The sequence below is a fragment of the Tasmannia lanceolata genome, unplaced genomic scaffold (assembly GCF_043159265.1).
Source record: "Tasmannia lanceolata isolate RefF3 unplaced genomic scaffold, GAP_Taslan_0.1 ptg000015l, whole genome shotgun sequence".
NCBI classification, from domain to species: domain Eukaryota; kingdom Viridiplantae; phylum Streptophyta; class Magnoliopsida; order Canellales; family Winteraceae; genus Tasmannia; species Tasmannia lanceolata.
The window spans coordinates 58885172-58905694 of record NW_027518692.1 but is presented as its reverse complement, the minus strand read 5'-3'; the positions used below and the strand labels follow the sequence as shown (position 1 = coordinate 58905694).

At 37.3% G+C, this 20523-nt stretch overlaps 1 protein-coding gene across 1 annotated transcript; it reads left to right on the top strand.

The window, feature by feature from the left end:
* The first annotated feature begins 514 nt into the window (after window positions 1–514).
* On the top strand, window positions 515–20514 carry LOC143892716 (beta-galactosidase). Its single transcript, XM_077397553.1, has 14 exons — window positions 515–782; window positions 3586–3737; window positions 4408–4468; window positions 4571–4624; window positions 4730–4813; window positions 6770–6855; window positions 7009–7095; window positions 8600–8730; window positions 11831–11872; window positions 17562–17638; window positions 17728–17818; window positions 17896–17977; window positions 19137–19209; window positions 19996–20514. The coding sequence occupies exons 1-14, from the start codon at window positions 694–696 to the stop codon at window positions 20162–20164; spliced, it is 1278 nt and encodes a 425-aa protein (XP_077253668.1). The 5' UTR covers window positions 515–693; the 3' UTR covers window positions 20165–20514.
* Window positions 20515–20523: the final 9 nt, after the last annotated feature.

Sequence of the window (20523 nt, the reverse complement as noted above, 5' to 3'; positions counted from 1 at the left end):
AAGACAAAAAGACTTTGTCTCCTTATCAAATCCTGGTAGCAGAAATACTAGGGGTGCAACTCGGGTTGGGTTGAGTCCAACCCTAACCCAACCCAACCCGAGCTTCGGGTTGATGATGGTCAACCCTAACCCAACCCGCCTCTAAATCTCCCAACCCTAACCCAACCCATCTAACCTGAAATCGGGTGGGGTCGGGTTTGGATTCACCTGGGGCCAAAACTGAAAAAATGCAATAACTCAAAGAAATAGAGATAAAATTAGAGTACGGAGGTCGGGTTCGGGTCAGATCAGGTTGCCAAAGGCCTCAACCCTAACCCAATGCAAAATCAAATCGGGTTGATTTTTCCAGCCAACCCTAACCCAACCCAACCCAACCCAACCTAACCTGCTGAAATGCCAACCCAACCCGAGCCAAAATCGGGTTGAACCTTACCCGAACCAAGTTGCACCCCTACGAAATACCATTAGCCTCACTTACTAGTGTGGTACGTTAGTGTATGCGTCTCACAAGTGTCTCATACAGGTATCATTTGCTATGCGTCTGAAAAGTTCCTTCCATTCTCCGCAAATAATGAAGCCGTTTGGATTTCTTTTTGAACGCGTGGAGAGATGGAGAGACTTTTTGGGTTTTCACTCACTCTGAGATTTTTAGATTGAGAGAAAACAAAAGCAAAAAAAGAGAAAACAAAGAGAATGGGGAACTGGTTGAACAAAGAGCCACCCCCACCCATGGTTTTGGTGCCTCCCCTCTTCGATTATCCTCCTCTCGCCGCACGTACCAGGTCAGAAACATCACCATTCTGCTTCTATTCAAATGGGTTTTGAACAATTTCCGATTTTTCTTCAAGTTAGGTTTTGCTTAGGTTTTTTTTAGAAACTGTCTGAATTTTTTTTTTTTAATTCCCTGGGTTGAAGTTGGTTTTGTTGGAGAGCGTATTGGATTGGTATATATTCATTAGGAATTTCGATTATTATTTTTATAATTATTTAATGATTACTCTTGTTTTAGGAATTGTGTGTTCAATTGGGATCTGTCAGGTACCTAAGTCAGAAGCCCTAGAGCTAGCTGATGGAACACGTTAGTTCCGGTTCGGGTTGAGTTTTCCGAACCCCCCCCAGGCCCTCAACCCGACCCGAGTGAATAATTTTTGTTGTCTCATGACCACACATTGATTCTCGATTGTTAGCTTTCGTTGTTGTTTTGTTTTGTTCATATTAAAATCCAGTGAATAACTTAATTGTTTACCCAGATTTGACTAGCCCCTTGAAGTTGGGTTTCTATACTAGAATTAAGAAGTTGTTCCAATATGCATGAAATATGGTCAAGTGATAAAAGATCAACAAATCATAAAATGTCACAAAAATCTAAAAGCTTCTACTGGTTCTGTAAGCATAAGGTAACTTTGCAACCTTTCCTATTTAAAAATCAAACCTAATATAGAAGTTCAAACTCCATCTTCCATTATAGGAAGGTGAATGTCTTCTGTTTCTCTAAACCTTTTCTTATCGGCATAGTTTCAAAACTCATCCGTGTCATCGTGGACTCCCCCGAGTTGACTCCCTTTTACCTTGTCCTTGTTCTTGTCCGCATTCTGACCCGCATTTGCGTATTGACACACTGGTTATCGGTAGCCAGATCTATGACTTCTGTGAAACTACCAGTTACTCCAAAAGCTTAAGCCGTTGGAGGTGGTGTTTTTTTTTGAATCGTTGAGAATTTCATTGAAAGACCGAGATGGTAAAAGATACAACCAGGAATCAGAATAATACAGAGACAATATATAGGGGTAAACAAACTACAAGGAGTCAAGGAGGGAGAACGTCATAATGCTCAAGACTCTCCAAGTGCACTTCACTTTTAGCTAACTTATCCGCCGTCCCATTTGCCGATCTCCTAATGTGTCGGAAGGAGATGCAATTGATCTCTCAATGTCTAGAATCTCATTAGAGAAATCCACAAACCGCCAAGGAAAAGGGTGAGAGCCGGATAACCACCTATTAACATTAAGTGAGTCACCTTCCACTACTATACGATTGAGGTCACCCCACCACCACCACCACACACACACACACACACACACAACAACAACTTGAAACCTTGATGGGCGGCCCGCACTTCTGCCTCACTCGAGTCGGTAACTCCAATAGGCCCTGCGAAAGCCCATCTAAACACCCCATTTTCATCCTTAAGCACCCCCCAATGCCAGCTGGGCCCGAATTGCGGAGACTTGAGCCATCAAAATTCAATTTGAGAATACTCACCTTTGGTGGCTCCCACTATTGTATGATAGGAGAAGAAATCTCGGCACTTGAACAAACCTCTCTCCATCCCTTCCATAACTCATAAGCATAAACAAGGAGAATTTAGGGAGGGATTTTGCCCAAAACACCGAGAGTGCCATCACCTTAGCAGCTAAATAGGAAGCACTTTAACACTCAGGTGTTATTTAATCTTTTATACTTTAACACTCCCCCTCACTCGTGGCCCCTCTTTTTAGGGCTGGCCTACATGTGGCCCCACTTTTGGGTTGACCATTGCATGTGGATTTTTGACATCAAGGAGGTTTGAACTCAGGACCGTTGCTCTGATACCATTGGAAACTACTAGTTACTCCAAAATCTTAAGCCTTTGGAGTAATTGGTTGTGAAACAACTTCAAGATAGAAAATAAGCGAAATCAGGTTCTGGCCTCTGATAGGCAGGCATGGCAATCCATATCTTCGATGCTAAGTCATCACTAAGTTGGCTGATTTTAAGATAAAGCCTATATTTACTAACATGCCAAAATTTAATCTTTCTCCCTGAGAGTATCGTGCACTGACTTTGGAGCATTCTCTGACATAGTGATATGTTAATATCAGTTAGTTTTTTTTTCTTCATAAAAGTATATTTCGGCCCAATTAGAGAGGCTGATTCGAATGAAGCAGAAATGAGAGCGCTTCTCACTGGGCTTCGTAATGGTGGAAGGTGATTCTAGGAATGCAATCTCATGGGCATTGAAGTTATCGCCAGGCCTGTGGAGGCTTGCTGGTTTTATACGGGAGACCACCAATATTTGTTGGGCCCTAAATCCGATGTTTAATCATATCCTAGATTAACTAATGAGGTGGCTGGCAAATTTGCAAGAGGTGTGGATAAATTTGACTTATCATGGGTGATTAATTTTCATTGTAGTATCTACGTAATTGAATTATGTAGGGTGACATTTACAGCCATGAGGACAACCAGTCTTTAGCCGCATATTTGTTGTGCTTCTATTTGTTGAATAAAATTTTGTTTTTATCACTTAAAAAACAAAAATAAAATTAGTTCCACCTTTTCAAAATTGTTAGTTCTCTTGTGACAGTGCTAGTTTAGTCAAGTGTTTTATGGCTGTTTAATAACTGATATACTAAACTATTTAGTTTTACTTATCTATATTTGTTGCATATATATGTTTCCTTGCTCACTTTTTTTTTCTTGTCGACTTTCCTTTCCTTTTCTGTTATTATATCACAGGTTCTAATGGAATAAGTTCTGTCGCAAGAGTTACAGTTGGGAGTTATTAATTAAATACTAATTTTGAGTTATTATTAGACAATGCAGGATGTTGGAGCCGGCATACGACTTATTGTTTGGAAAACTTGCTCTACGATGCCTTTTTGAGGATTACTCTGAACAAGCAAGGCATTTTAGCACAAGGATTATGCTAAAGCCAATTGATGACCCTCATGTAGATCTGATTGCAACTGTATCCGGTGAAATTATAGCTCTTTTTTTCTTCACCACTATTTTGCAGCTCTTCCTTTTCTGTTTTTTTCGTTTGGAATTTGGATTTACCTTTAGTGATTCTGACCTCGTGTATAGGAGAGATGATTAATTTGATTCTCGTTGAATGACTTTACACTCTAACATAAATTCATTCTCGACCTCTTTCTCAGATATATGCAACAACCTCCTTTTTCTTCATTTATCGGTGCCAATCAGCATGCTACCGCTTTCATGTTATAATGCTGTATTGGAAATTGATTTTTCTGTTTTTATTTCTCCAATAGAATTGTTTTTAGTTGGATTTCCATATATTGGGTTTTTGTTATGTATTTATGTGACCAAAAAATCACATATATCAAATAGATCCTGTGGAAGTATTTTGACGATAAAATAGACTGAAAATACCTATAATTGCCCAATCTGGTAAAATAAGATGGTTTGGTGGGCAGTGAGTAACCAGTTCCCAGCAATTTCATTCAAAAAAGGGACCTTTCTAATCATATGCTCATAGAAAATTTTGATTTTTTTTTCTGGTTATGTACCCCTGACAATCAGTGTGATCTTGAATTGTCTTTGATTATTTTCATAATTAAGGTTTAGAAGTTATAGCACCTGCAGAAGAACGTAATTTTTTCTCTTAACCTCTTCCGGTATCAGGCTCACTTGATCATAAGGCTGGGGAGAGCATTGTAGGAGATGCTTTATTTCGTTGGCAAAGGTACTCACAGATATACTGTTACATCAAGTGTTCTTCTTTTGTGCAAAATACTAATTTGAGAATATGCGGATTTGGCTGCTATTGTGGCTTTTCTATGGGCAGGAGTGTTGATGATCCTCATACATTCATGGACCTTTTTGTCTCTACTTCTGATCCGTAAGAAACTGTCTATTTAGATGGAGATATAAATTGCCATTTATTTTGCTGTTTTAATTCAATTTTTTCTTTACTTAATGTCATCTATGTTGTCTTGTTCTTTAGAATTTTACGCCTGAGGTCCTGTGCTTACTACCCCAAGTATGGAATGGGAGCATTCGCAATTTTGCCCTTGCTAATGAAAAAAAGGTACTTTCCTTTTTCTTAATTGTCTTCAGTTCTCTCAGATAAAATTATGAGTTCCCAGAGTTCATTTGTTCATAGCAGAATTTAGTAACGGATGATGAAGTTGTCTTTTGTTGCAACTCCTATACAACTAATGTTAGTTGCAAATTAAATGATTATTGTTAGTGTATAGCTTTTGATGATCAAGTTGTCATGTTTAGCTGAAGAAACATAGATACAATTCCTTAAATTTATCAATTGGCAAGAGCTGTTTCGAGGTTAGGAATTACATTTGAAGCTTATTTGTTAATAATGCTTTTGTGACTTGGCTTCTTTTTTGGTGTTGATAAGTGCCCAAGGTTTTAAACATAGTTTTAAAACTCCCCCACGTCATCGTGGACTCCTCCGAGTCGACTCCCTTTTCCCTTGGCCGCATTCCGCATTTTGCCGCCGCATTTCCTGTGTTGCCCTACAAAGTCAATAAAAACTCCTTTGACCCTCCCGAGTTATGACCGTGTCAACGGAGTACTCACCGCGTCGTGCCGAGTCAACTTGGATTTTCGTCAACCGCGTTTTGAAACACTGATTTTAAGTGTCATTTTTTGTATGCATGTTGGTTGCTATGAAGTAGAAACATGTTGGTTTTAGTTGAATATTTTGGGGGAAATATTGTCAAATCACGGAAACATAAATAAACATATGCAAATGGTAAAAATTTAAGATGAAACTTCAGGATGTGCCAGAATAAGCACAAATATATTCTTAGAAACAAACCATCACACAAGGAAGACAACTATCTATAATGGTTTAACAACATCGAATGCCTAGTGCATGCACGTTTGCACAATATAAGGTTCATTCTAAACTCAAAATTTATACAATCACATATATTCATGCTTCAAATAAATACAAAATATAGGAAAAAGGCACTCAGTTAATTAATTGTATAAATAAAGTACAATATAATGAAGATCAACTGTCTTGATCCCACATACGTACCTTGTGATTGGTGGAGGTCATGAGTCTGGAGGTTTGTGCTACTTGGTGGAGTTAATGTGGGTATTGCACTTCAGGATATCTTTCACCCTATTAGTGGCATTGCTGATTGGGCTATCTTTCTTTTAAGTCATAAAATCGTGGTTCCTTCTTTGTCATCTTTGTTAGTATGCAACTAAGCATCATAAGGTGTATTTCCCTTCTCGTATACAAATCGTCGAACTGTTTTGTTTCTTTATTCCATTCTGATATTTGGGTTTTTTGTCAGACTACAAGTTTGTTTGGAACTTTGGATTTAGTGATTTTGTTACATTTGTGGATGATTGTTCGAGACGACATGGGTTTATTTAATAAAAGACCAATTATACCCTTTTTTTTTCTCTTTCTTAGAATATGTTTATAGTGTAGGGCATTTCTATCCACAATATTTAAGATTATATAAATACCACAACGTGACTGAGAGCTTGTACTCTCCATAGTTTTGAATCAATTAAAGATTGACCTTTTCCTAATAGATTGAAAGTTAGCATGTCGTAGAAATTTAGGCTGAGAAAAATTATTAGAATGTTTTAGACACTCGGGTGTATTTGTTGGGTGGTGTGACGCGGAAAACTATCGATGATCTTTCAAATCAGAGTTAGTAGGGATCATTTTTTAATTATTTTATTTTTTTTCTCATTTATTTATTTATTTTTATTTGTGTAGAAGAGCGATCTTTGCCCATTATTACTCAGTAACGTGTCCATCAATCTTATCCAGAATTCCATCAATGGCATCCACAAATGATGCCGACTGTCTTGCTCAGTCTGGGGTGTTGTTAGAGATGCGATGCTGATCGCTGATCATCTCCCTCGTATGGGATTTTTTTGTTTTATTCTTTTTTCTGTTGTTTTTTTTGTTTTCTCTTTGTTTGTAGTTAAACCTTCTCGATCTTTGTTTGTTAGGTATTACTTATGTAGTTTTCGTACTCGATTGCTCATGCAGGATACATTCTGAAGATTATGGTGTTTTGGGTTTAAGATATGGCTCTGGGAAGTTATCAATTGGAGCCACGTTTACGCCTTTCCCTCGTACGTGAATGGTATTTCATATTTATGATATTGCTGGGACTTGCTGTTCTCGTTATTCTTAATTATAAATGGGTATATCATATCTTGAGGATCTTCTTCTAGATTCTCAACTTATTAAAATTGCACTACTTATTGATGCTGCTCTGATTGTAGTAGCTGCGCCTGCTGAGTTCCCAAGAAATGCATGGATGGTAGGCAAGATAGGGAGGATAACTGCAGGGGTGCAATACAAGCCAATTTGTGAGTTTTGATTCGCAAATTACTTATACTCTTATTTTCCAAGTCACTGTTTACTATTCAAAAACTGTTCCTTCTATGAAATATTAAACGTGTTATTCCTTTTCTCAAAGAGGATGATCTTGCACCTATCATTCTCACTGTATTCAGTGCCATTGATTCATAACGGGCATGTGAATGGTGGGATCCATCAGGTGGGCTTCAGTATCCATTGCACATAACCTTAAAGTTGTGATCAGAAGTCAGAACATTCTAACCATCTGGCAGATGGCTTACAAAAAAAAAAAAAATGTTTTCCATCAGATGGCTTGCAAAGGGGTAGTTCAATAATGAAAAAAAAATGTTTTCCATCCATTTGCAGGCAACGGGTTGGACGGTCAGGATCATTTTTTTTTTAATACATAGGGTATCCCCACCCCATTTTAGGGTGGGACTAATCCCTTTGGATGCACGCAGATGGTCAGGATCATCTGATCATTGAACATTTTACATGATGCTCCTACAACCAGGTGGGTCCCGCCTGATGGAGACCCAGATCCAGGAATCCACAATCATTGGTCTATTGACTCATTCACACAGTAATCTGAGGCGAATATTTCTACTGTAATAAACGATTGTTAATGAACTATCTTTTTGTGATGGTAGTTTATTACAAATATTGCCTACTTTGATCTTATTCATTTTTTTTGAAGAATGTTATCTTGTTCATGTGCTCTCCAAGCTTATTCCTGGGTATGTTGCAAGTGTAAAAACTAATGCACACCTTATAGGATACCCAAACAGATTTATTTTATTGAGAAATAGATTTACTGAATGGTTCCACCCATATAATCAGGATTGACTACTCTTGAATAAGCACATCCAAGGTCTTTAGGTACATGAATATACAAAATATGAAGCAACTAAAATTTGCAATGCTCTCTGCATATTAACGTCATCACTATGGTAATACCTGATATTTATTTATTGCACATCAGTAGTGGTAAAACTCTCATTTTCATAAACTACGAAAGTAGGGTTCTTTGTCTTTGGCTTACTTATAGAGTCATAGTTAATTATTATTATAAACTGTTTCATTTGTATAGTTTCTGTAATTACATTTATTATCCCTATTTGCTCAACTACCTTGACTGTTCAAAGGAATTTTCGATATACTTGTGTCATTCAATACTCTCGAAGGCAACTAAATTGTTTTCATTTTGTCCAATTTCAGAATGCCAGATGGTGTCAATGTCGACTGATTGACTTGAAAAGTCTGAAGTTTATTGTGTACTTGCTAGTTTCGGAGCTTATAAAATCTTATGAAGTTCCTTGATTTTTTTTCATCGATTAATAATTCCATTACATTTTTAACAGCTTTTCTTAAAATTTCAACAGTTTTAAATGGAGTTACCTGATAGTTATTGCACATTATCTGAGAATGTCAGTCATGGTGTTGAAATCGATTGTGTAATTGATAACTAAACGTTATAGTACTGCATCCCTTATTCATGCTATTGTTTGTTAGTTGGAAGCAAAAACGGCGCGAGCTATAAAAATTTAAATAATTGGAGCGCGGCAATTGGCTATGGGTTAGGCTCAAGTAGTCCCCTCAGCCCATCATTCAATTTTGGCCTTGAATTTGCTAAAAATTCACAGGTTTGTTCAGTGCTAAACTATGCTATCTCTCAGTATATCATTTTTTTTCTTTTTTCAATTATATCATGGTAGGAAAATTGCTGATAGCTATAGTTTGTTGAAGGATTTCTATCTAGTATTCTACTATGTTGTGTTTATAGGACTAAAAAATGGAATCTACGGATGGTGTTCTTAGCACCATTGAGCCGATGCTACATGTTCCTTCAACTTGTGGAATGCCTTGGAGGGAGTTCTAGTGTCAACTTTTGATCTGATAAGGGATATGGGAAGCATAGCTATTGTTGAATAGCCTGTTGTAACTATGCAAAATTTTCACTAATGTCTTCTTCATTGAATATCTTGACATTGGTGCTTGAAGTTTTGTATGTGCATTATCTTCATATTATATAGTTATGTTTTTGTCATCTCCACTTAATTGAAAATGTTCGTGTTGTCTATCTCGAGTCTCTGCTCCTAATAAACAAGTATAAACACATGTATGCCAGCAATAAAGGTTCATGCTACCATTTTTAGCTGTATTGCTAAAATACGAAAACAGCCTCTTTGCAAAGCAGGGGTAAGGCTGCGTACATCTAGCCTCCCTCCCCAGACCCCACAATGGCAGGAGCCTCGTGCACTGGGCCGCCCTTTTTTATTGCTAAAATATGGTCCATATATTTAATGTCATTTTCAGATCCAATGATTTTCTGTTTTAAGTCTATATATTTAAACTCTCCCTCTTTCTATATATATATATATATATATATATATATATATATATATATATATATATATATATATATATATATAGAGAGAGAGAGAGAGAGAGAGAGAGAGAGAGAGAGAGAGAGAGAGAGAGAGAGTATTACATTTTAAGGTCATTTCATTTTTTCTTCTCACAGACTATGGCCAGGTGCAAACTAAAATGCCTGCTTCTGAGCGACTGTTCTTTACCATATTGAAAAGCGAAAGCGAGTGTTGTAGAGACAAATAGCTCCTGGGCCATAGACATGCTAGTAAAGAACATGCTAGTACAGAAACCAAATAGAGAGAGAGTATTACATTTTAAGGTCATTTCATTTTTTCTTCTCACAGACTATGGCCAGGTGCAAACTAAAATGCCTGCTTCTGAGTGACTGTTCTTTACCATATTGAAAAGCGAAAGCGAGTGTTGTAGAGACAAATACCTCCTGGGCCATAGACATGCTAGTAAAGAACATGCTAGTACAGAAACCAAATTAGTCAAACTAATAATTTGTAAATGGAATAATTATATATTTTCCTTTGAAAACATGAGTTCACAATCATTACGGAAGGCTCCATGGGGCAAAATGATTGACACTCAAATCCAGCTTATCTAAGATGTCGTTGAAACTTCTTGTAGCTTACATCCTCGAACTGCAATCTACCATGCACAGGTGAGGGTGATCCATGGTCAAAATCTGATAAGAAAGCTCTTAGGGCCATCAATATCACGTGAAAACATGATTTGTAATCTCATAAAATAAGCAGATAAAAGATGACACCTTTGACAATAATTTTTTGGTTCAACAACCAATAGGGAATGCTTATGTCACTAAATAATGAAATGCAAAAACCTTAAGCTCTGGCATTTGAAACCAATTATCTCAGCTAGGAAACTACACTATTTACTAAAATACTCATTATGCTATGAATATATGACAGCTAAAGCCGTGACTGACAATTGTAAAGTCTAGAATATCTTGAATATGGTTACTGAAGCGCCCCAGGATTAGGAAAGGCAACTCCCTAACAAACTACTAAGCAGATGCGAAGATGAACTTACATAAGAAAGAGCTTCATCAGTGATTTGATCATGCCATAAGTGATTCATTCTTTGTTCAACTTCTAGGGCATCATTCACCATTCAATTGAGCTTCAATTTTTTTTTCAAACATTCTGGCATTTTAATTTCTTGAGAAATATCAAAACGTTTAAATTTTCATTACGATGAGTAGACATTTAAAGGTTTTAGACCGAGTAGGACTAAGACAGAATATATGGAATGCAACTTTAGTAACGCAAGGAGGCGGGGCGAGGATGTAGTAAATATGACTGGACAGGAGGTACCTAAGAGGGATATCTTTCGCTATCTTGGTTCAATTCTACATAAGGAAGGAGAGATTGAAGATGATGTTAACAATAGAATAAGAGCAGGTTGGTTGAAGTGGAAGCTTGCCTCAGGAGTTTTGTGCGACCATAAAATCCCTACCAACTTGAAGGGAAAGTTTTATAAGACAGCTGTGAAGCCAGTCATGCTGTACGGCTCAGAATGTTGGGCCACCAAGAAGCAGCATGTGCATAAGATGAGTGTAGCGGAGATGCGAATGCTTAGATGGATGTGCGGCCACACAAGGCTAGATAGAATTAAAATTGAAGACATTCGTAAAAGGTGGGGGTGGCTCCAATTGAGGAGAAGATGAGAGAGCACCGGTGAGAAGAGGCGAATCGTGCCAAATTGATGGAGTAAAAAGAGGTAGGGGCAGGCTAAAAACAACTTGGGTAGAAACATTGAGGAAAGACTTGATAGCTAGGAACATAACAAAGAACTTGACCTTGGATATGATAGAATGGAAGAAAATGATCCACGTAGAAGAACCCAACTAGAACCAGGATTAGAGCCGGGTAGATTCCTTTTACCTTCTTCATGAATTTTTTTTTCTAACAGATTCATTTAGCTGACCCCAACTGGTTTGGGACAAAGGCTTTGTTGAGTTGAGTTGAGTTATGAGTAGACAGTTGCTAACTATATTGATCTCCCACATTAATATATCTTATAAGTTCATATATTTGTGTAAGAGATTCAAATGCATGGATCTTTTAATTTATGTGGAGTATGCCTATTATATTTTCTTGAAAATGGAAAATGTCATTTTAGATATCTCATTGATAAGATTATCAATTTTCTGAACCTTTAACAAATCTTATTATTGTGACAATGTTTACACCCCTAATTAATAGTACAATGAAATAGTACAACATCATCTCCATGCCGAGTAACTTTTGTTCATATGTTGAATATAGCTGAAACAAGATTCCAGTAATTAATTGCTACTGCACTAGCCTACTGATTAATTTTATACAATTTCTCAAATTGCAGCTGATCGCGTCATTCTATCAGCATGTTGTGGTTCAAAGAAGGGTATGTGCTTCAGGCATTTTTGAGTCATATCATCTGGATTGTTTCGTCCCTTTATCTTAATGTTTACTTCCACTGGCATGCTGTTTATCTTAAAACGTAAAAGCAATGTCTTGGTTCAAAGTTGGCAATGTCCTTTCACTAAGAGGATAATGGTAACTACCCTAGTTGTTTTATGCATATATACTCTTATGAAATTTAACAGCTTTAATTTTACGGGCATTACTTTCTTCATCTCTTTCTTTATAGTAGTAGAGCACAATAATACCATTAAAAAAAAAAGAGTAGAGCACAATAATATCCTCAGACAGATATTGAAAAAAAATAAAAAAAATTCCTCAGACTGGGCATCCAGTATCACTAATCCATGATCTTCTTCATGGTTTGGTTCGTTTGATTTCTGACCCAAAATGCCATGAATCTTTGGCAATCCTTCATCAGTCCCACACCATATTAATATTTAAATTTTGCTCAATTCATTCAATTGTTGTCTTCATGGTTTGGTTCGTTTGATTTCGGATCCAAGATGCCATGTTTCTTTGGCAATCCTTCATCAGTCCCACACCATATTAATATTTCAATTTTGTTCAGTTCATTCAATTATTTGTTGCTATCCAACCTGAAAACTTCTATTTTTTTTTGCTCATGGAAAAACAAGAATCAGTGACCGACATCACTCTAGACATCATAGGATATCTTGATGGAGCCAAGCCAAGGTTCCTTCCTTGGAATTTATCTTGAAGGGAAAATCTAAAGCCCAATGGGATTTGCAAATGGAATTTGGTTTAGTAGCACTGATTTTTACTACTAGAAGAAAAAGGACTAACTACTCATAGTTCGATTGAATTCCAGTCCATGGAAATATTAATTCCATACATGTTGCTGGGTCACCTATTGATGCTTCAATGGAGATCTCTCTTGTATGACTAACTCTATTGTCTGATACTCAAAAGCTGCAAGCAACTATGCATTCGCCTTCGTACTATTGATTCTCCATGGTCTGATGTGGATGAAGCATTGTTTGCTTTTGCTGGACTTGAAAATTAGTATTGAATGTTCGCCACTTTGATGATAGTAAGGCTTAAATTATCTGATGCTGTCCCAAGAAGGCATTTACACGCTAAATCAGTCCAAGATGATTGTTGGAACAGACCGAAACAATGACATATTTAAATAGTCTATCATGGATCCATTAGGGCATGAAGCAATCCCCAAACTACCCAAAGAACATATATTGGGAAGAAAATAATAGATTAAGAAAGAATAAATCATATGAACAACAATAAATAAACCCCAATCAAGAGAAGATGGAAGAGAGACAAAAGGCATTCATTCGCTGGAAAGAAATCTGCAAGATCTAGCAAAGCAGCACCGTGAATCCACATTTTGAATGAGACAACCAAGAGGAGAGTTCCATTTCTTTCTTCAAAACAAAATAGAATCTAAAAACCCTGAAAATCGTGCTCTTGACTTCACTTATAAACCTGGCACAGAGTTGGGTGAAGACACAATTACCCCTCACTTAGCCCCCCTACTCTCTAATATGAATAACCTTTAAATAATAGAAAAGAATAAATTAAGTCAAATAATAGAGAAGTCTCTTCTAATGTTACTCAAGGGTCACTTAGCCCCCCTTCTCTCTAATATGAATAACCTTTAAATAATAGAAAAGAATAAATTAAGTCAAATAATAGAGAAGTCTCTTCTAATGTTACTCAAGGGTCTTGTGAGCCCTTTGATGGGCCATTATCCCCACACAATGCAATCCTTGATGGGTCATGGGTTCACACATAATCATTCACCCTCGGTTGAAGAAGACCTTGACCTTGATTTCAGTTGCTCCGTGATGCCAATTTCCTCACCATGATGCTTGTAGAATTCTGATATGTTGAAGATGTTGAAAGTCTCCATTTCCTCTGGTAAATCAATCACACATACGTGTTGATCCAAATCTTCAACATAGAGAAATGATCTAGCATCTTTGTTGTTGAGCTTGTTATATGTGTCAACTGGAAGTCATTCCCTGCACAAATAAACCATGACGCCGTTTGTGCTTATTGTCTTGACTTATACTTATGAATTGTTTAACTCTATCTTGTGCACCGGCTCATCTATCTCCTGTGCACATCATCATCTATTTTGCATAATACACTATTGGGATTCCTTCCATAAACTACCTCGAATTGACTCATGCATCCCAGTAGATCTACTGCATGAAGAGTTATATGCAAGCACTGTGCGAGGTAGTGCCAAGGTTTTAAATTTCGGTTTCGGTCACCACGGAAACGGAAATGTTTCAGTTTCGGTTTGGAATTTCAGTGCAAGCAAATACTGTAAATTCACGGAAATGTATGAAAACATGCAAATGATAGAATTTTAAAATGAATTTTCATGAAATGCTAGAATAAGCACACTTACATACTTAGAAACCATCGCATAAGGAAGACCGTCATTCATAATGGTTTAACTATATCAAACACCTAGTGATATGTGCATTCGTAGATATCTGATAATTCAGTATATACCACATTTCACGTGTAATTTATATAGATATTTATACATAACCATATATTGCATTTCAATTCATCTAAATATAATTATGTAACAAATACTGATATCGCATTACCACTAATACACTTAGTTTCGTTTTCGGTATATTTTTGTTGGCCATGGAAATGAAAACATTTCAATCATTTTGTGTCAGTTTTTGTGGAAATTTAAAACCCTGGGTAGCCCTAGATCCTGCTATTTGTTTTGACTACAAAAAATGCTTCTCAAAAGATTCCAAGGCTACGATCCACTCCCTCAATTTGTCCATTCGTATGGGGTAATACACACTATGTGAGGATTTGGACAGTCGGATGCAGTCAGGATGTTGTGCAGGCCGGCAACAATACGAGATGAAAAAGGAGAGGGGAAGGAGGGAGGAAGATGGGGGAAAAGAGGGGCTGCATTCCCAAAAGTGCAATCTGGCCGAGAGGGAGGGAGGGGTGGGGTTGGGGGGAGGAGTGCTTGCTCTATAAAAAATATTTCCTCCTCTTTAGTGCTCTCAAAGGCTTTTATAATAAGGCTGGCATTTCTTAAGTGGCGGGCCTTATGAGGCCACCTATAAGATATAAGCAACCTCTTAAGTGACTTAAGTGTGCTTAAGTGGACCATAGTATGGGTAAGACCATAGTATGGGTAAGAGGTAAAAGGGTGATGAGTCAAAGATGAGATTTGGGCCATAATTGATGTGGACAGCCCTCATATCTAGGATAGCAACATGCCAAAAATACAAACATACCAAAAATATTAAATATCCTAAAGATAGAAACTCTCAGGGTTGGATCACATCATTAATCATTCTTCCTCTCGTGTCTTGCTTGGTCTTATTCTGTTCAGTGTTTGTGACCTCAGGACCATTGCTTTTTGATAGAGCCCCAATTTTTTGGATGTATATATTTTGTTCAGGACATTCATTCTTGTCCACACAAACTAGACGACATTGCTATTAGGTGTATTTTCACTGTATATTGTAGCTCCCCCAAGGCCTATAGGTGTTATTATCTGCATTCATGTTGCTTCCTTACTTCAATGGATGTCACTTTCGGTGAGGAAACCCCCTATTTTTTAATGTTCCTGATTTGACTGAGCATGAATATGTCTATATGAGTTTCTTGTGCCTTTGCCTATCACTAATCCTGTGGCTTCCTTTCCACCTCTGGCACATCAGCCAGAGGAATACATCACTTATGTTCGTAGGAGACCGCACGACCGTCCGTCTCACAGACTTCCACCTCCATCCTTCATGCAGGAAGCTCCTACTGGTATATCTACTCCTTCACTATCTCCTATTGCTTTTGTTGTATTCCTGTTGCTTCTAATTATCCTCCTACTGATACCCCCATTGTTTCTGATCTTAATTTACCTATTGCTTTTCGCAAAGGGGTGCACAAGTGTGTTACTGCTCATTCCCTTTCCAAGAATTTGTCCTATCAGTCTATGTTTCTTCATCTGGCTGATATTCATCGCATCTTTTGTTGCATCAAATTAAACCCTGTATGTGGACTTGTGTGTTGTTGTCATGGTCATGTGAATATCATTGGTTGCACTGATGCTGACTGGGCAAACTCAACTATCGATCATCGCTCAATTTCTGGATATTGTGCATTTCTATGGGGAAACCCAGTTATGTGGAAGAGCAAGGAATAATAGTATGTTGTTTCTTGCTCTAGTGTTGAGGCGAAGTATAGGGTTGTGCCCCATGGGGCATGTGAGCTCATATGAATTTGTTGCCTTATCTCTGAGTTGGGAACTTGGGATTTTCTACCTGTGGTTCAATGCCTCTTCATTGCGACAATAAAGCTGCTATTCAAATTGCCTTTGATTGTTCTTCATTAGCGAGCTAAACACATTGAAGTTGATGTGCAGTTGTCAGGGAGAAACTCAATGATGATGCTCTTGTTCTTCCTTATGTTCCCTCATCAAATCTACTTACCGATATCTTTACCAAGGCTATAGGACCCACATTTCTTCAAGAAACACGTACCAAGCTGGGCATGTCAGATTTTATATTGCTTTATGGGGCTGGCGGAGTATTGTTAGGAGTGTGGAAAGCGAGCTCTTTCACTACTCTCGCTTTTCACTCATATCCTTCTCTCCGCCTCCTCTTCTCATCTTTTTCATCAAACCTAATTGTTCTATCCAGGTTAAGAAATAACCTTATCGTATGCCCTCATAGCAAATGGAAAAAAATGTTGAAAAGGAGCACATAAGCTTGGTCGCATTTTTGTAGAAAGTCATTTTATTAAGAATACTTTATTTAAGAACCCTAGATAGTCTCTCAGTCTGAATTTTAGAAACCTCTGTCTAAAGTCCAGGTGTATTTTCTTAAAAATACCCCGTTTACCCCATGTTACATGGATTCTTTTAGGTGGACAAAGTACCCGTGTCGGACATGTGTCGCACTCTAATACTCTAGGATTCGCTGCGACACTTCTAGATCTCTTTTATCCATTTTTTCTGAATACTACTACCACAATTTTACTATTACCTTATGATTTTGAGTTTTATCCATCTTAATAATAAGTTTTTTATATAAAATAAAATATTATATTTACTTAACCTATTACAAACTGTAATATATTACTTGTTATCATTAAATTATCATGTAAAAAATTAAAATTTGAGAATTGATTAAAATATTTTGACGAATCCACGTATCTTTCTTTTTGAGGTTTGCTCAATCCAACACTTGATACCCTGTGTCAGATTCCGACACTCGTACTCATACTGATGCAACATAGCTTACACCATTTTATGTATCCCTGCATCTCTGCCTAAAACACTTATTCCTTTGAGGCGTCCCACCTCTCTGGCTATCTTTTGAGGTGGTTTGAAGGCGCTTCGCCTCTAGACGCGCCTCAAGGCGTACTCCTCCAAGTCATTTCAAAACAATTGATCATTATTATTCTCATTCAGACTAAATTTTTTTGTTAGTAGTTTTACCCTTTTACATGGTTTGATGCTTATTCAACTGTGTTGCTCAAGTTTGATTGAACTGTCAAGTGTATGGGCTCTCGATCATAGGATCTCAAATAGCTTCAAATGATCCAATACTTGATGTGTTTTTATGATTGTGGGATATATAGGGGTTCTATGTGTCAGCATAGACAACCTAATAAAACCTGTGAACTCATTGAACCAACAGGTGAAGAATCCACTTGAAGAAAATGAAATAGTTGGAATTACCAATTATATTGACTTCGGCTTTGAGTTGGAGACAAGGTATATTGAGTGATGAAATGAGAATCATTTACTAAAAATCGATGTGTTCAATCGAGGAACCTGAGTTTTAGTTTGATAATGGTCTAAAGGGTCAATGGAGCTGAATCGTCACATAGTGTGGAAGAGTCCACCTTTAACATAGCTGCATCTTGGCAAGCCAATAAGAACTTCTTGGTGAAGGTAAATTTTTTTATTTCTGTTTTCTTAATCTTAGACAATTCATTAAGTTTACTTAACTCCTTTTGTCATATTTGCAGGGAAAGTTGGGTCCTTTGAGCTCTTCTATAGCTTTGGCATTCAAGTCATGGTGGAAACCCTCTTTTACCTTCAGCATATCTGGTACATTTCTTTGGTAGAAGTGTGTTCTAGTTGCCTCTTTATCTCCTGGTAGTGCTTGCTTTTCAAAACCATAAGTGGAATCCTTTAGAATATGTTTTCCCCTTCTCTGATTTTAAATAAAGCAACTTGTGCTGTTGTTGTTTGGAGATTGTCATGAGGGGAAGACTTGAAATTAGGAACTCTTTATTCGTTATTTATAGAAATGGCTGACACGTAATGATACATATCTTTTTTATTGTAAGTTTAACACGGGTCAACTTCATAAATATGTGCTTTAGTGAAAATTTTCCAAAATTTCCTTCTTTCTCGTTCGTTGTCTTCTAAAACAATCTTAGAAGGCAGTGGAAGGTCAAAGAAGTTACTTTGCAGTTTGTGGCCTTTGCTTTTGTGCTGCCCACTACTGTTTACATGGCTTCAAGTATTGGAAATGCAGTATATATTGGAAGTTACACTTTTTGATGATACATTACACTTTTTTGATGTGTATCGTCCCATTGCAAATTTGAGATGCATCAGAATGACACAAGTCTTACTGGGATGAGATTGTAAATCATGACAGTTGATGCAAAAGGTTACTCTATTTACAACCGTTTGGCATTTTATTTCTTCTGTTTTCTATTATAATTGCAGTGTTTTATCATCTTTGCCTTATTCTATAGTTATACAAGTAGTTGGGCCTGATAAGTGCGTATGTTTGCTTATTCAGTGTAGAGTTTTTATGGGGTGCCAAGCATCTAGTCCCGTGAAGGTGGGAAAATGGGTTGCTGTTGGATCAAATATCAAGGGTGGTATTTTTATCGTACCGCCTTCACGGGTCTTGACGCTCGGACACTGTATAATTTCTCTCCAGTTTAATGATCTGACTAAAAAAAGAAAGATCTTAAAGGCATAGCCAATTAATATTGTTGGCTTTAGATAACAGATCAATGGTTAAAGCCCCTGAGACCTACCAAATTTTCTTAAACTCAAATCTATTTTCTGGAGCTTGGTCTAGATACTATTGTTTGATGCACCTCATTTCTGTTGTACAAGGTTTAGAGATCCTTTTAAACATCTTTTGGGGAATGACATCAGTATGAGATTCCTAACCTGACATACATTAACATATAAAACCAAGTTTAGTATTAAGCTTGTAACTGTGTTTTGCTTATCTTTGCAGCTGTTAGAGATCGCATGGTTGGGAAGACTGCCTTTGGATTTGGAATCCGTATCGAGGATCTTAGAGAAGCCAGGTTTGCTTCTATGCTTTGTAATTTATCTTATGCTTTCATTAGCTACTTTCTAGTCCTGTTTAAATAAATAAGAAACCTGTCGGGGTAGGTGTTTTTTTTTCTTATGGAAATAGGACACTTCCTCTTCTATTTTATTTCTTGATATGACCTTTTTTTTTTTTTTTGGGGGGGGGGGGGGGCGGCGCTACGTATATAGGGTATGTAATATACCTTATAGAGAGTTGACGGGAAAAGATAAGTGTGTTTTTTCTTCTTGGTTTTCTCTTTTGATTTTGGGTGGAGGTGGGGGAAAACCTAGGTATGTAGGGTATGTAATATACCTTATACAGAGTTGAAGGGAAAAGAGAAGTGTGTTTTTTCTTCTTGGTTTTCTCTTTTGATGCTTTTGTGTAGGGTCTTGATTGAGAGGACAAGGGAAGAGTTGCAATTTGCAGGTTTCGGTTAATCCGTTGTAATCCTTGTAATTTTGTTTTCTCATAGTGGAAGATCGTGTCCTTGCCTGTGGGAAATAGGCATATTGGCTGTGTGCATTTTGGGGTTTGTTTATTTCTATTATTTTGTTTCGTTGCACGCGATTGGATCGGATTTTGCCCTGTGGTTTTCTTAACAAAACTGTTATCCGAGTAGAGTGCTCTAGCCCAAATGCACTTTGCTATTCTGCTTTATATTGCAACCTTGATTTTACAGGATCAATTCTAGCTTTGGTAAAGAATGGTTAATAAATCTTTTTCATTTTGAAGACCACATGACTTTTTCTACTGCTAAATTCTTTTCCTTCAAATGTAGCTACCAAAGGGCAGATCCAAATTACGTAATGCTGACACCAACCAAGGAGCATCTTGCTGAAGGTATCCTTCGGAACGTCGGGAAGCGACCAATGCTGCAATCAGAAATAGATTCCGGGAATTTTGACCAATTACCTTGGGAATTGAAGCCCATCGGAAAAATCTTGTGATCCTCTTGTTCTTTTTTGCAATCTGAGCTCATAGCATCAAATTCTATTTTCTTCTTTTGGCCATGATTGGCAGTCATAATTTTTTTTTCCATGGAATATTAGTTTATCCAGTGGTGGGCGAGGGAGACAATTGTGAGGGCAGGAGTTCAGAGGGTGAGACACTGTGAAGTGGCAAACTAATATTCCCTGAAAAAAATTTCATGGTTGCCAAACACAGCCAATATCTTATTTAAATTTTGTGAGTGCTTGTTCCAGAGTTTCTACTCTTTTTTTCCAGGTTGGTTCTAAAAATGATTGGGATGCTATTCTTATGAACTGTTCTTGATTTGCAATCTTTTTTTGGGGAACGATACCGCTTT